At 33.2% G+C, this 15847-nt stretch overlaps 1 protein-coding gene across 1 annotated transcript; it reads left to right on the top strand.

The window, feature by feature from the left end:
* The first annotated feature begins 538 nt into the window (after positions 1-538).
* On the top strand, positions 539-10366 carry LOC101900071 (phosphatidylinositol 4,5-bisphosphate 3-kinase catalytic subunit delta isoform). The gene is made up of 9 exons (XM_005177963.4): positions 539-836; positions 3967-4176; positions 4245-4898; positions 4967-6084; positions 6150-6737; positions 6806-7112; positions 7180-7350; positions 7927-8046; positions 8117-10366. The coding sequence occupies exons 2-9, from the start codon at positions 4033-4035 to the stop codon at positions 8243-8245; spliced, it is 3231 nt and encodes a 1076-aa protein (XP_005178020.1). The 5' UTR covers positions 539-836; positions 3967-4032; the 3' UTR covers positions 8246-10366.
* The last annotated feature ends 5481 nt before the right edge of the window (positions 10367-15847 follow it).

Below are 15847 nucleotides of genomic sequence, written 5' to 3'. Positions count from 1 at the left end.
ATAATTTGTCTTAAACATGTCATGTCATGATGAAAAACTGCTTATGTATCATAACCTTAACTATTTTTCCCAGAGGCTTAAATTGAGTATAGGCCCAGCTGACAGAAAATTCTGAAATTTTTAACAAAGATAGTTCTATATTTCTCTAAAGGTTTATTTCGCTACAAAAAGTGTAATTTCTGTCCATGTATACGTTGTAATACGCAACTGGATTTGAATATTTCCTCAACAACTCTCATATGATTAAAAAGAACACGCACATTCACAAATTAATTTGACTTGTTAAGCCAGGCATATAAAAAAAATAAAATCGATTGGTTGTACCATGGGTCCATCTATAATATGTTTATTTAAATTAATTTACTTTTTTAATTTTACCATAGTATATTCTTGAACAGAGCAATTAATAACATTCATACACCACCTGTTATGTTTGCATTTTTTATAACTAATCGCCCAGCGATCGTAGTAGTAAAAAAATCGATAAGTCATTTTGATAACAACAACATCGACTTTTCGGTTCTGGTCACAATTCAAGAATAATCGACTAGACTTAAGCATCCCTACACTGCATTAAAATAATATTGAACAAAAAATCTGTATATTTTACCATAAAAAAGAAATAAGAAATGAAAAAGTCAAAATGATTTCGTTAATCTTATCCATCAGTTAATGCTTTAAATAAAAAGTGTGAAAAGTGAAATAAAAAATCGCGTCGAGTATCCCTGAAGAAAAAGGAAAGGAATTTATTTCGTCTATCACTGTTTTGCTTCACAAACAAATACATAAAATATCGTTCGTACAGCAGCAAACAAATAAAAAAAGGAAAAAAGAAGGTACAGCCAAAAAGGATGAAAATACAAACATGTTTTTGCCATCGACTTGAATGTTTTTTCGTTTGTTTCTTTTTTTTTGTTATGGTCATCGTGTTTGTTTGTTGTAATGGTGTTTTGTATTTCCCCAGAATTATAGATGAGTGTTTTCAATTTTGGGTGCGACAACAAGACACAACGGCGTGAACAAGTGATACTTGCTAGATAGAGCTATCGCTGTGATGCCGCAGGGCAAAACATACTTTTCGACTTGCACGACTGTGATATTACAATTTTTGAGGTCTGTTGGAATTAAAAATATATAAAAGGACCTGCCATTATCTTTAATCAACTTGTTACAAAGTGCTAATATCACTGCTATGGGGAAAAATTATGATTAATTTTATCTGTAGTACAACTTAGAAAATAATAAACAAGTATTGTCAGACCCTCCAACAACTGGCTGAATATAAATTATTTTAAAGTTTCCCTATTTGTGATTTGTTCGGGTTTCGATTACACAACTTAATGAACAACCAACATTTGTACTCTCCATTTTTTTTTGAATTAAAGTGTATTGTTCGAAAATATGTTGAATCAGAAGGTAATATCCTGTAATCGATAATAAAGACTGAAACGTAAATAAAACCTAAAGACGTTCGAAAGAAAACATATCAAGTGTTCTTTAGCTGAGCTACTCGTAACAAATATACCTTAATATTGGGCACTATATCATAATCTGAATCGATTTCGGAGGTATTTTCGTGCTATATATGACGTCTCGTACCAAATATTATAGCTATAGAGTGCATATTATAACTTTGAGAAGGCTTTCATGTATCGTATATAAAGCTTTTGTCTGATCGGATTTTATACCAACTTGCCTAACTTAATTCTAGTCGGAACTACCGTAGGATCCATAATTCAATCTTATTGGACAAACTCAGTATTTGCTATTTGTTAAATTACGATAAATATTGACATAATTCATCGTACGAAAATACATTAAAGTAATTTGCTGAACCTACATAAAGACTAAATGGAGAACCAAAAATTCCAACAAATAGCCTGAAACATGTTCACGATGCTCCAATCTAGAAACAAAATGCAAAATTCCTTTGCCAGACTACCACAATGCAGTACTTACTACCGACAAAAATTTTGGCAGATAAATTTTATTGCCGTATAACATGCGTAATGTGGACATAAAACACAAAAAAGAGAGTACGCAACCCAAATACTAACTAATACGTTGTTCTGGTGGCTTTCAAAAACAAGGCTCAAGATTTTCCAACATTAAACCGATCTCATCAAACTTTCCATCAAAGGTATTTCTGGGCTGTATCTTAATATCATAGCGGATGAAAAAATATTTTGGGGTTAAAGGTTTATCTGAGACGATTTTCACCAAATTTGACCGACTTGCTAGATATCTTTACTTTATTCACAAAAATACATTGACAGACGGAGGGACAGATATGCATAAATCGATCTACTTTTACCACACTGTGGCGCCGGTCTCTATACCAAATGATGTATTACTAATGTGTGTTTATAGTTCCTATGCGTATAGTGCCAATTCATGACCATCTTCTATGGACAAAGTGCAGGTCGCTGTTATTGTCATTCGATTTTAGATTTAATTTGGAAATTTGATGAAAAATGAGGCAGCGTCAGCGATCATTTGGTAACTTGAGTATAATTTTGGTAACAGTTAACAGAATATGTTGGACTTACAAGCACTGGAAATATACCAGGCACCAAAGGGCATTTCAGATGTACATACATAGCTCGAGAAGTATGAACTTCACAAGAAATAAATTATATAGTTGTACTGATGAACCCAAAGGATACCTGTTGTAAAATTTTCAAATCGATCCGCGTGGTAACCTCTACCTTACTTAATCAAAAATGGTTTTTAGTTCTTGTGCATGTCACCGAATTCATTCTGGATGTAAGTTTGTCAGATATGGTTACATCGGTTCAGATTTAGACACAGCGCTATAATATACAGGGTGAGATGAAAAAATTGCAACCAACTTCAGACTGTTGTAATTTTTAAGCCACTCGTCCGACAGCTGTTAAAATTATTTCAGTGACAGATCATTATATAGTTTACAAGCGTACAAAAGCATTATAATAGGAATTTTCCAGAAAAAAGTTATTCGTGATGGAATTCAAGTGTGATAGTGTGATTTCTTTATATTTGGATGGAAAACCGCAAGTGGCTATTGTTAGAGAACTCGTTACCGTGATACTGGTAGCCAGCGTCAAGGAACATCAGCAGAGATGGTTTGAAAAGTAAAGAAGCGACTTGATCGAAGCCCGCGTAGCAATGGCCGAAAAATCGCTCGTGAGCTGAACATTTCGCAATATTCCATTCGGAAAATATTCAAAAATGAGCTCAGGTTAAAGCCATTGAAATTCCAAAAAGTTTCTAGAGCTTGCACCGCAAAAGAAAAAAATTAAATCAAAAGAGCTAAAGAGTTGCTTCCATAAATGATTAATTAAATTTAAGATGTAGAATCTCGATTCATGCTACCATAAAATGATTAATTAAATTTAAGATGTAGAATCTCGATTCATGCTAAAACGAAACGAAATTGTTTTCATCGCTAACCTGCATGAGTCTAAGTCTGAAAAAATAGTAACTTGTCGTTTATTCTATATGGGCAACCATTTTTATATTTTATATATGTTTAAATATATCTATAGTTTCAAGACTTTAAATGAACAATGCATTTTCGACCATAACAATTCGTAAAGGCTGTCAGTACTTCAATATTACACTCCATTCGAAAATAAGTGTCTCTGCATCTGTACGTCGAAAGAAAAATACCAATTATATCTATGTCCTTTAATTTTTGTGTAGTTTTATTTGAACATAAGCTGTTTTTGTAAAATAAAATGTTTACACTTTAGCGGTATCCATATGTGAACGTTTTTAAAGTTGGAAGGCTTGCGAGATGATCTGTTAAAAATTCAATTTATACAATTGAGATTCCTAAGTATATATAAAATTAATAGTAATGATATTTTCATGAAACTAATTGTTGTCATGTAGAAGCAAAAACATGTTAATAGAAAACTATCTCAAAACTAAATCATTTAAAATGTATCAATTTAATGATAACCTTATGATTTTTAATTTCAGTTAAAAAAAAAACAAAAGTCCACAATAATTGCCAACGCCTTGCCCATTGCGGATATTGACTGAAAAATGGCACCGTTGGCCGGTTCATCATTTTCAATTGACACTTGGAAAAATGATCCACCAGATGTTGAACTGAAATGTTTTCTCCCAAATGGCATTTTTCTATGTTTGAATGTACCTGCAACGACCACAATACGAGAAGTCAAGGCAGTAAGTGACATCTTTATAATATCATTAAAATACATTTCCTCATTTATTATTGTTCTTTTCTTTTTTAGGAAATGGTCAGACAAGCAAGGACATACCCCCTGAATAATCTTATCAAAGACGCGTGTGATTATGAAGTTAGTGGAATTTCAGCAATTGCATTGGTTGAACCGTTCACAGATGAGACCAAACGTTTATGTGAAGTACAGCCTTATTTTTGCCTTCTACGTTTGGGTGAACGTTCTGAAACTAGCACAATATCCAGTGATTATGAACTATCGAAATTAGTTAGTAATATGATTGGTAAATCATTCGAGGACTATAGTGCGCAACGTAGCCCCGAGGAGGATGATTTTCGGCGAAAAATGTCATTGCTGTGCGATGAAATCGAATTAGAACGTTCCAAATATAGTTGGTATGAGAAACTGTTATACGAACATCCATTGCGACTAGCCGATACACCAGAAATGCCAGAGATAATAAGGAAACGTTTTCGAAATTCTAACTTTTTAGTTGTGGTGAAATTGGAGAACGATGAAACATCATTCACAATTTCGGTAAACGATCAGCACACACCAAGAACTTTAATCGATTCGGCATTATTAAAAGTTCGAAAATCACAAATTAAAGTCAATGATCGGGCCACGGATTACATATTAAAAGTTCGTGGCCGAGACGAGTATTTATTTGGCGATTATCCTCTCATACAGTTTATTTATATACAGGTATTGTACTCCGAAATGATTTTTTTTTTTTGTGTTTTTTTAAGCTAGTGTTCCTTTTTGCTTTGCAGGAAAGCCTTTCCGGGTCCGATGTACCCAATGTAGTTTTAAAAGCCATCAACACCTTACAATCGTACATAAGTTATAAGCAAGAATTGAATGCAGTCCTTAAAAGACCACCCAAGCCCGAAAGCTTTCGTCATCCATCAAATGAAATGAAAAAACGCAACGTTAAATGCTCTTGGGATTTAAATCAACCATTTCGCCTGCGTCTACATCGCATTGATAATGTGAATTGTGATTTGGTGCGATGTTATAAAGTCGGTGTTCACATTGGCCTCTATCATGGCGAACATAAACTATGCGCTCAACATTCATTTGATATTGCCAGCAGTAACAATCGATCATTTATCTTTGAAAAGGACATTGTCTTCGATATACCCATACAGAACTTGCCACGCATGACCCGACTTTGTCTGGTCATCTATGAAGTTACGAGATCATCACGCTCCAAGAAATCATCAAACACCAACAATAGCAATACCCTGCTGAAAGATGCCAATGTTAACATTAATTCGCTGGCTTGGGTGAACACAACAGTTTTCGATTACAAGGAACAACTGAAAAATGGTTGTTTATCGCTATACACATGGACATATGCCGATGATATACAATCGGATGAAATATTCCATCCGTTGGGTACGATAGAACCAAATCCTCGTAAAGATGAATGTGCTGTTGTACAGCTAACATTCCATAATTATGAATACGATTGTATACAGTATCCCCTCGAGGATACGGTATTACAGTATGCCACACGTTTGGCGGCATGCAATGAACCATTGGGTCGCATTAAATCACAAGATTGTCCGGTGCCATCATCAACGGGTGCCGTCAGTAAAGTTCTATCCCAGTATTCTCGCACATTTAATAAAATCTACGAAATGCACGATCAAGATCGCAACGATATATGGGAGAAACGGTATATCATTAAAATTGAAGAACCCGAAGAGCTGTCGATACTTTTACATTGTGTCAACTGGAACAAACGTGATGAAGTAGCTGAAATGTGGTATTTATTGAAGGAATGGCCAACCATATCTGTGGAAAGATCATTGGAACTATTAGACTATGCTTATCCAGATCCGGCAGTTAGAAATTTCGCTATAAGATGTCTAAACAATTTGAGGTATGCGAACGCGTTTTAAATATTTAAACGTTTATTTTAAAATTAATTTTTGCTTTAATTGACAGAGACGAAGAACTGCTGCTGTATTTGTTGCAACTGGTTCAAGCCATGAAACACGAATCTTATTTAGACTGTGCCCTGACGACATTCATATTGGAACGGGCATTACGAAATCAACGAATAGGTCATTACTTCTTTTGGCATTTACGTTCCGAAATGCAAACGCCATCGATGCAGACCCGTTTCGGTTTATTATTGGAGGCATATCTAAAAGGTTGTAAGCCACATGTCCCGTTGTTACGCAAGCAATTACAAGTGTTGGAAAAGCTTAAACAAGGTTCGGTGTTGGCAAAGAAGGGTAGCAAGGAAAAAGTCCGTAACCTGCTACAAGAGTTTTTGCGCAATCAACGCAACAGCGGGATCTTCCAAGGCATACAAAATCCTTTGAATCCTAGTTTTCGTTGCAAAGGTGTTAAACCGGAGAAATGCAAAGTTATGGATTCGAAAATGCGTCCACTGTGGATTGTCTTTGAAAATGCCGATCAGAATTGTAATGATATTTATATTATATTCAAAAATGGTGATGATTTACGGCAGGATATGTTGACATTGCAAATGTTAAGAGTAATGGATCAGCTGTGGAAAAATGAAGGGTGAGTTATATTGTCAATTCGTGCTTTTGGAATTTCCTATAATGATGCCATCTGTTGTTTGATTTCAGCATGGACTTCCGCATGAACATTTACAATTGCATTAGTATGGAACGTCGTTTGGGTATGATCGAAGTGGTATTGAATGCCGAAACAATTGCCAATATCCAAAAGGAAAAGGGTATGTTCTCAGCGACATCACCATTCAAAAAGGGTTCCCTCTTCAGTTGGCTCAAGGAACACAATAAAACCGAAGAAGAAATGAATAAAGCCGTTACCGAATTTACACTAAGTTGTGCAGGTTATTGTGTGGCCACCTATGTTTTGGGTGTAGCAGATCGACATTCAGACAATATAATGGTTAAGAAAAATGGACAAGTGAGTTATTTTAAAATACGAACGAATATAGTTTTACGATGCAGACATTTTTATTTTTTATTTGCAGCTTTTCCATATAGACTTTGGTCACATTCTGGGCCATTTTAAAGAAAAATTCGGTGTTCGTCGTGAACGTGTTCCTTTTGTACTAACTCATGATTTTGTATATGTTATAAATAAGGGTCATGCTGATCGTATGGCCGAGGAGTTTAGATATTTTCAAGAAATGTGTGAAAAGGTAAGTAACATGCAACCAAAAAGAACTATGAGGGTTATCATTTAGGGTGTATGGTGTATTAAACATTTAATGTGTATTTTAACTGTGGCCAGCGAATGAAAACAAACGAAACGAATAATGTACTGCTCACACCAAGTCACAAATTTGTTTTCAATCGTTTTGTACTCCAAATAAAACAAAACCACTAACATTGCAATACCAGAAATACACAAACAATACGATTGTTTTAATGTACTACGACTGTGAGTTGCCGAGCTGTGTCGTTTGCGAACAGATCGGCGGGAAACGTTTCCAATGACTTTTGTACTGTTTCGTTTCCAATGCCATCCAGCCAAGTACATATTTCTTTCCTCTCATCCACGCAAATGGTACAAATTAAAAAACACGTCCCGTTATCTTAATATCGGTTTTGTTTCGTTTTGTACTTCGAGAAAATACAGAACGAAACGATTGCAAACGTTTGATAAAGTTTATTTTCGTACGCTGCTTGTGCCAAACTATATGCTTGCTTTGATTTGTTTCACCGCAGACCCTCATTTTTAAAACCTTTTCTTTTTTTGTTTTTCTACCAACCAGGCATTTTTGGTATTACGCAAACATGGCTGCCTTATACTCTCATTATTTAGTATGATGATATCAACAGGACTGCCAGAACTTTCATCAGAAAAGGATTTGAATTATCTAAAAGAGACTTTGGTAAGTGAAAAATGTGACGATATCAAGGAAAAAAATAAAGATTCGATTTTTCCGTTCTCTTGTTCCATAGGTTTTAGAATATAGTACAGAAAAAGCACTCGAACATTTCCGTTCGAAATTTAGCGAGGCTTTAGCCAATTCCTGGAAGACTTCACTCAATTGGGCTTCACACAATTTCTCTAAAAATAATAAACAATAAAAGCACGTTATTAAAATACTATGTAAATGTAACTACACAAACAGACACACACACACGTCCAATCCCCCTGCATGTTCATCTCGAAACAACAACAAAAACATCTCAAAAACATATTGTTTTGTTTATTTGTATCTATACACACAACAACACATATAGAAACATAAAAATTATTATCATTGTTTCGGTTAATGATCCTCCTACTCCTCTGCCTCCTCCTGTATATTTAAGATATATACATATTTCCTCCTTAACTATTTTTTGTGAAATAGTCCAAGGTGGATTTCGAAATAAGATAGAGGATAGACGATATTGAAACCATGGTACAATGATTGAAACTGTATTCAAATTTAATTAATATTGGTCGACAATAGGCAAAAACAGCTAGAACAACAATAAATTGCATAGAACGTCAATGTAGCCTTTGTTCGTTCTGTATCCTCAGAACAATAGATTAACTAATTATTGGAACAATTTTGGCAAAGTCTTTATTTTTGCTTTGTAATTGAACAGGAAAACCCCAAACACTAATGTTTACTTTCATTTTTTAAATTATCCTTTTTACTTGGCCCTCCGTTTCAAGTAGAATAGGGCGGTTAAATGAAAGTTAGAAACTTCTCATAAAGTAACTTTAAGTCGCTTAACGGACTAAATTTTACCGCATCTATTACTGCAGCAATCAAAAGTCCAATGATTTTTAAGTCAATTCCGTCAGATAATAACTTATTTTTTGTATATTTGCACATATTTAAAAAAGGAATATACATACAAATTAAACGGATGATAATAAAAATACTAGTATTTTGAGCCAATTTTTTTTTCAAATATTTAGTCGACTATTTTCCAACTTTTTTGTAGAATTTTATTGTGTTCAGAGAGTAAATCAAGTTTTGATTTCGCATGCCCATGGTTTTCAAAGTGTTGTTTCATAAATCAAGTCTATGGATGTCAAAAGTAAATGACTGCGAAAAAACACGCCTGTTTTTTTTTTTTCAAAATTTTGTTTGTTTGTATAAAAAATCAAAATTTTGAACATACCCAAAACATTGATGTTTTTCGTTTGCATTAATATTCTTTCGACACATCCTTAATTAAAAATGCAATAGAATCCCGTTATCCTCCTTTCTTAAAATACATTCAACGAATAGTATCGAACAAATCAACATATGCAATAATGCGGGAATTATGTGTTTGAATTTAATTTTTTTATTAAATAATTTTCGTTTAGATGTCTCCCTGCCTTCTATTCTTATTTCGAAAATCATCAATTTGTATCAATCAAGTGTTCAGGTTTTATTTTCTTACTTTATAATACTACTATAGAAAATAAACGTGATTTACATTTCATTTGTAAAATCTTTCATAGCGAAATTTTTTAAATAAGTGTAATTATTTTATGTTACTGCTATTATTTGCTATTTTGTAATATGAACTCTAATTAAAAAAGCATAAAAAGTTAAATTTAAATATATATTAAGAAAAGATACATAACAAAAGTGTTCAACACAAACTTTAGACTTAGAAGCGAAAAAACAGAAGGAACCCCAAGCAACGTCATTATGAATTAACTAAATAAAGGAATCATACATTAAACAAACAAAAAATTAATAAAACATGGAAATATTGCGTAATAACAATGAAATTATCTCTAGTTACATTTAAAATCTAAAACAAAGAAGAAGAAAAAACATAATCGCATTAAATCTTAAACTAAATAAATTGTTGTGTTGTAAACTACATACATATTTATATATTAGGAGGAACATTTTGAAATCGCTTGAATTGTATGTTTAATAAGATTGCACGCATAACAAAAATTAACAACTCGAACAAAATAATTATGAAAGCAAATATATAGATGCTTTTCCACCAAACTATCTCAAAATCCAATTTTCCACAAATCCATTCTCTTTCCCTCCCCTCCAAATCTCCTATTCAACCTCTTTAATATAAAACTTGCGATTTCTATACATAATTTTAGTTGTGAATTTTCCAAACACAAAGTCATTCAATTTCTAAATGTTCCTACCAAACGTCTACCCCCTCTACATAATCCCCCTAAATTATAAATGTTTATTTTTTATAAAATATTAAGTTTCTCATAAATATATTTAATTGTTCTTACATTTCATACTATTTTTTTAAGTGTAAGTTTATTTTTAATAGTTTTTTTTTGTGTTTAGTATAAATACTAAATACCTTCTTCAAAGTGTCCTATTATTTTAAATGGTTCTTGCTTTAAACAAAAATAATAAAAAAATATATAAAAAATACCAGAAAAAAAGTTATGTAATTTTAAAAAACAAACGTGTAAAATTATGTTCAGACTTGTTCTATAGGTTAAAGAGTTTTTATTAAACTGTATTTAAAAATAAACAAAAAAAGATGATAAACAATTTTTTTTTTAATTTCAAATTATTTCAAGAAATACAATAAAAATGATAAAAAGTAAATATTGCGTCCTTTTATTTATTAATAATACATCATTCATTCATTTTATTGCACAGATACTTTTCTTACCTTATTACATGGCACTGGTGCGATTAAACCGAAATGGGTTAATACGATTATAGTTAATACGCGAAGTATCGGAAGCGAAATTTAGGGAGTCAAGGATCAAATTATGTGTATATGTGCATTTAAGCTTGACTTATTCGTAAATATCGTTTAAAAATGTTGTTCTTTCCTTGCTTTTTCTATTTAGACAAAATTCATTCAGAGACATTTAGGAGCCCGCTCATGACCAATTCGAAGCCAACTGTAGCCAGTACCCATAATATTGAGGGGGTAGAGGGAAATTACATAGCAAAGACATTTTCTGCCTAGCGGCATTAACTAAAGTCTGCAATGTCAACGGGCCGAACACAGCAAAGCACACACTTTTAGCTGCCCTTATATGGAATGTTATGACGACATTTGTTCCCACGCTCTGACTTTCTTTTCTGTAATGAAACTAAATGGAAAAAAGAATACATACCCAAAGGCTGTGCACAAATTTTGCTTCTCCCAGGGTGATCTGCTAAGCGTTTGCAGGTCCATCCAATGTTCCAATAATGTGGGTAAATACGGCACGACTGCGAACATAAAACCCATCTGAACTTATGTATAGTGGGGTGCATGACCCAAGTAGAAGATGGGACTTAACCAAATTTATAAATATGAAGCGTACGATTCTTATCGCCCTGAACGCGATACAAATTATTCAATATAGAGCTTTCGGCAATACCTGATTTCTAAACTCGTAGAAGGCGTTCATTCATTGCGCTCCTAAATTAAATGTTTTTTGTTGTTTTTGGAAAACTGATTTTTTCTGGTTCTGGAAATTCACGATTATCAATGATTATCCAACATTTCAAACTCGACTGGGGGGGTAGTAGTCGATTCAATTTCGTGGGATAGCTTTGCAAAATAAAAATATAAATAAACCTGCCAGAATCTCCTCTCTTTTCAATATTCTTTTATTAAAAAAGATTTTACTCTTACGAAACGACCACCCTTTAATTAAAAAAAATACAAATCCCCATTTTAGAGCAAAATTTAAAAAACAAGAGTCTTATGTTGCCTGCGTTAAAGCAAATGTTAAAGCAATTACAGGGTGAGATGAAAAAACTGCAACCAACTTCACACTGTTGTCATTTCTAAGCCACTCGTCCGACAGCTGTTAAAATTATTCCAGTGACAGCTCATTATATTGTTTATAAGCGTACAAAAGCATTTTGGTAAGAATTTTCCAGAGAAAAAAGTTATTCATGAAGGAATTCAAGAGTGATAATGTGATTTCTTTATATTTGGCTGGAAAACCACAAGTGGCTATCGTTAGAGCACTCCAGCATTTAAATGTGAATAAATCTTTTGTGTCTCATACCATCACTCGTTACCATGATACTGGTAGCGTAGCCCGACGTCAAGGAAGTGGACGGAAGAAAACAGCAACATCAGCGGAAATGGTTCGAAAAGTAAAGAAGCTACTTGATCGAAACCCGCGTCGCAGTGGCCGAAAAAAGGCTCATGAGCTGAACATATCGCAATATTCCATTCGGCAAATATTGAAAAATGAGTTCGGGGTAAAGCCATTGAAATTCCAAAAAGTGCAAAAACTATACCGCAACTCAAAATAGCTAAAGAGTTGCTTCAATTGGCCGAAAGTGGTGAACTGTCGAATTTGGTTTTCTCCGATGATTTGTTTTCCAGCAGTTTGTAAACAAACAAAAGTGATCGTGTTTAATTGCCAAAGAGGTCAGCTAAAAATGTGCACCTTCGGTTAGCCACCAGAACTCAAGCGCCGGCCAGCCATGGTGATGGTGTGGGCCCACAAAACAGCCGATGGTCGCTCTCCACCCGTACTAATCAACCGGGGCATCAGAATAAATGCCGAATATTATCGCGAAAATATTCTGGAGGGTGTATTAAAGCCTTGGGCACGCAAATATTTTGCCCGCAGACATTGGACATTCCAACAGTATTCGGTACCATCGCACTCAGCACGCACCACCCAAGAATGATTACAAAATTAGGTTCCTCGCTTCATTTCCAGTGCACAATGGCCACCAAAATCTCCGGGTACCAATCCGTTGGACTATTGTGTCTAGAGTATTTTGGGAAGAAAGGTTGGCACAAAAAAATATCAAAGTGTCGATCACGCTTCGCCGGGAATGGGTCAAAATACCGCAGAGCAACATTCGGGTGGCGTGTGACGGTTTCATTGGTCGTGCCAAAGGTGACCAATTCGAACAAATCTAAACTTATTCTAAAATTTTATGCTTTTTCCGACATTTTTTGCTTTAATTCAATAACATTTTAAAAAATGTAAAAATTATGGCGTCTGACTTTGTTGCAGTTTTTTTTATCTCACCCTCTGTGTAGTATAATAGATTCCGGTCGAAAAATAAATGAAAACTACATCTTTGTATCAGATCACAGTTGTTTCCAAAAAAATCCTACAATGTCGCTCGAATTCGAATGCAAGAATTCGGCTCCATATTGTTTTACCCCAGAAACACGGACAATATTGCTCTGTGAGAAGTTTGGAATCACACATTTATTTTGAAACAAAAGAATCCCCACCATGAAATAAAACACATTGCTGTTATTTATTTTTGTCTTTAATATATATTTATATTTTTATATATCTTTTTAAAATACATAAACATACATATGCCTATAGTTTTCGACATTTATCCGAAATAATAATATAGATGGTTTTCATTTTAACTGTCTCGCTGTCTGTATATCTGTCTATGTGGCGATCTTCTTCTCTCTCTCTTTATAGTCATTATTATTACTATTATTACAACTATAAATAAAAATTTATATTTAAAAAAATTAGCTTTGTAGTAATTTTAATATAAAATAAATTTAATTTAAAACCTAGTTTTTATTGTTTTTTTTTAGTATTTTCAATTTTAATCGCCATAGAAAATTATTATATAATAATATATAGGGGGTAGTTAATTAACATAACATAGAGCTACGATAAATTTCAAATAAAAAACTATTTTACTTTAAAAATTAAAAAAAGTATAATATTAAATAGAACATCACCACATGAATATTAATAGTGTCCATGTGTGCTGTTATGTGTTTTAAAATATAAATATATGTTACAATTTTATTCTGTAAATAGTAATATAACTAATAATATTATATTACTCTTAGTTCAAATGTACATGGTTTGTATAAAAAAATGATTAAAAAATGGAATAGACATAATTTTTGTTTGTTTGTTTATTGAAAGAAAAACAAATATGCACTCATATTTAAATATTAAAAAATAGTACTATACAAATACCTAGTTTTTTTTCGATTTAGAAAATATTACACATTGTGCGTAATTTTTCTTTTATTTTTAAATGGAATCATTTAAATAATTATGTACGCAAGTATTAGTTACTACAAAATATATGTGTATATGTATCATCAGCATAGATGCAAAACAACAAGCCAAGACTCATTACTTCATCAAGTAGCATATTGTTGTTAATTTCAATTTTTTTTCTTTTTTCTGCAAACCAATCAGTACTTTCCGAAATAAGAGTTTGATTGTTTTGCATTTATCATGACGATTCAAATTTTCTTTTTTTTGGCAAACTAATTTTTTATTGATTGACATTCTTTAAATAGATAATTTAGCACATGGCACAATGAAATCAAGGTAGGGCAGAATTACCAACCGATTTTATTATACCCTACAACACTACGTGCTGAGAGTATTATAAGTTTGATTGGGTCAAAAATTATGTAACACCTCGAAATATTGGTTTCCCAAACAGGAAAGTATATATGGGGATTCCTATATCGCCGAGCTGAGTCGATCAAGCTATGTATGTCTGTCCATTTGTCCATGTTAATTTGTAATCAAGCTACAGGTCGCAATTATGGCCCGATCCTCACGAAACTGAAAATTGAGTTGGGGTTGGGGTCAGAATTGAACCGTATTGTTTTTGGAGATGATTGTAAAATATTTAGGGGTTGAAATGAACCAAAAACATAACATTTTCCTGATTTTGTAGTTGCTCTACAGGCCACAATTATAGACCAATCGACGCGGAAGTTAGCATGGAGCTAGAGCTAGGTAGAAGTCTTCCAATTTTTATGACCATCGGGTAATATTTAGTTAGCATTTGTGTTAAATTAAAGTCAAATTTTCCATCAAACCGCGAATATTTTTAATTAATGCCGGCGAAAACACAAATAGACGAACAGGCCAATTCTGACCGTTACGTAGCAAAATATATACAATGTGTATATACAAAGAAAGGGGATGTTAGCTAGAATGCTTATATCTCAACAATGGCTGGGCTGATTTTTACAAATTTTGTCAATTCAGAATGCCCTCTTGGCATAAAACAAAAAAAAAATCGCATAAAAAGGTGTCAATAATGATGTTAATATAGATTTTGGAGTATTTTGTGATCTTTTTTTTGTCATATATTTTTATCGCATGCGATTTTTTTTAATTTGACTTATAATATTGAAGTATACATTTTGTAATATTTTTTCACATTACAACACAGGTTGGGGTTATTATATACAGATTGCAATTATCGTCCGATCCTCACGAAAATTTTCACAAGGGTAGGGTTAGGCTCAGAAGTGCTAGGCTATTGTTTTCAAAGATGTCCCCAATATATTTAGGGGTTGATATGGACCAACAAGCCGTTATAAAGGTCACAAATAGAAACCAAAGGATACGAAATCTCCCATGAAGATAGAGTTTAGGACAGCAGGATGAATGAACCATTACTTTTGTGTGAAAAAATACCTACATTTCCATTCTACCGATACGCTGAAAATAACGCACAGACGATATCCAAAATACACAAAAAGGCGAACTTTTGGCTTTTATGCTGATTTCGTTGATGAATATAGCCAAATGTCGTAGACAAGCAAATCATATAGATGAGTCTAAATATAGAGATACAGAGGAGGGTTCAAAATATTCGCAAAATATTTAGGGGTTCAAATGAAACAAAACCAGAAACAATATTCTGATCACACAATTGAGGCCAATCGACGCGCCTGAGAAGAGAATTAAGGACAGGGAAGAGTTCTTGCATTTTGGATGACCATTGGATTATATTTAGCTGTAAAATGGACAACAAATAA

This window comes from Musca domestica, unplaced genomic scaffold (genome assembly GCF_030504385.1).
Source record: "Musca domestica strain aabys unplaced genomic scaffold, Musca_domestica.polishedcontigs.V.1.1 1, whole genome shotgun sequence".
In the NCBI taxonomy this organism is placed as follows: domain Eukaryota; kingdom Metazoa; phylum Arthropoda; class Insecta; order Diptera; family Muscidae; genus Musca; species Musca domestica.
The sequence above is the reverse complement of the archived record's forward strand: the minus strand, read 5'-3'. Positions and strand labels throughout refer to the sequence as shown.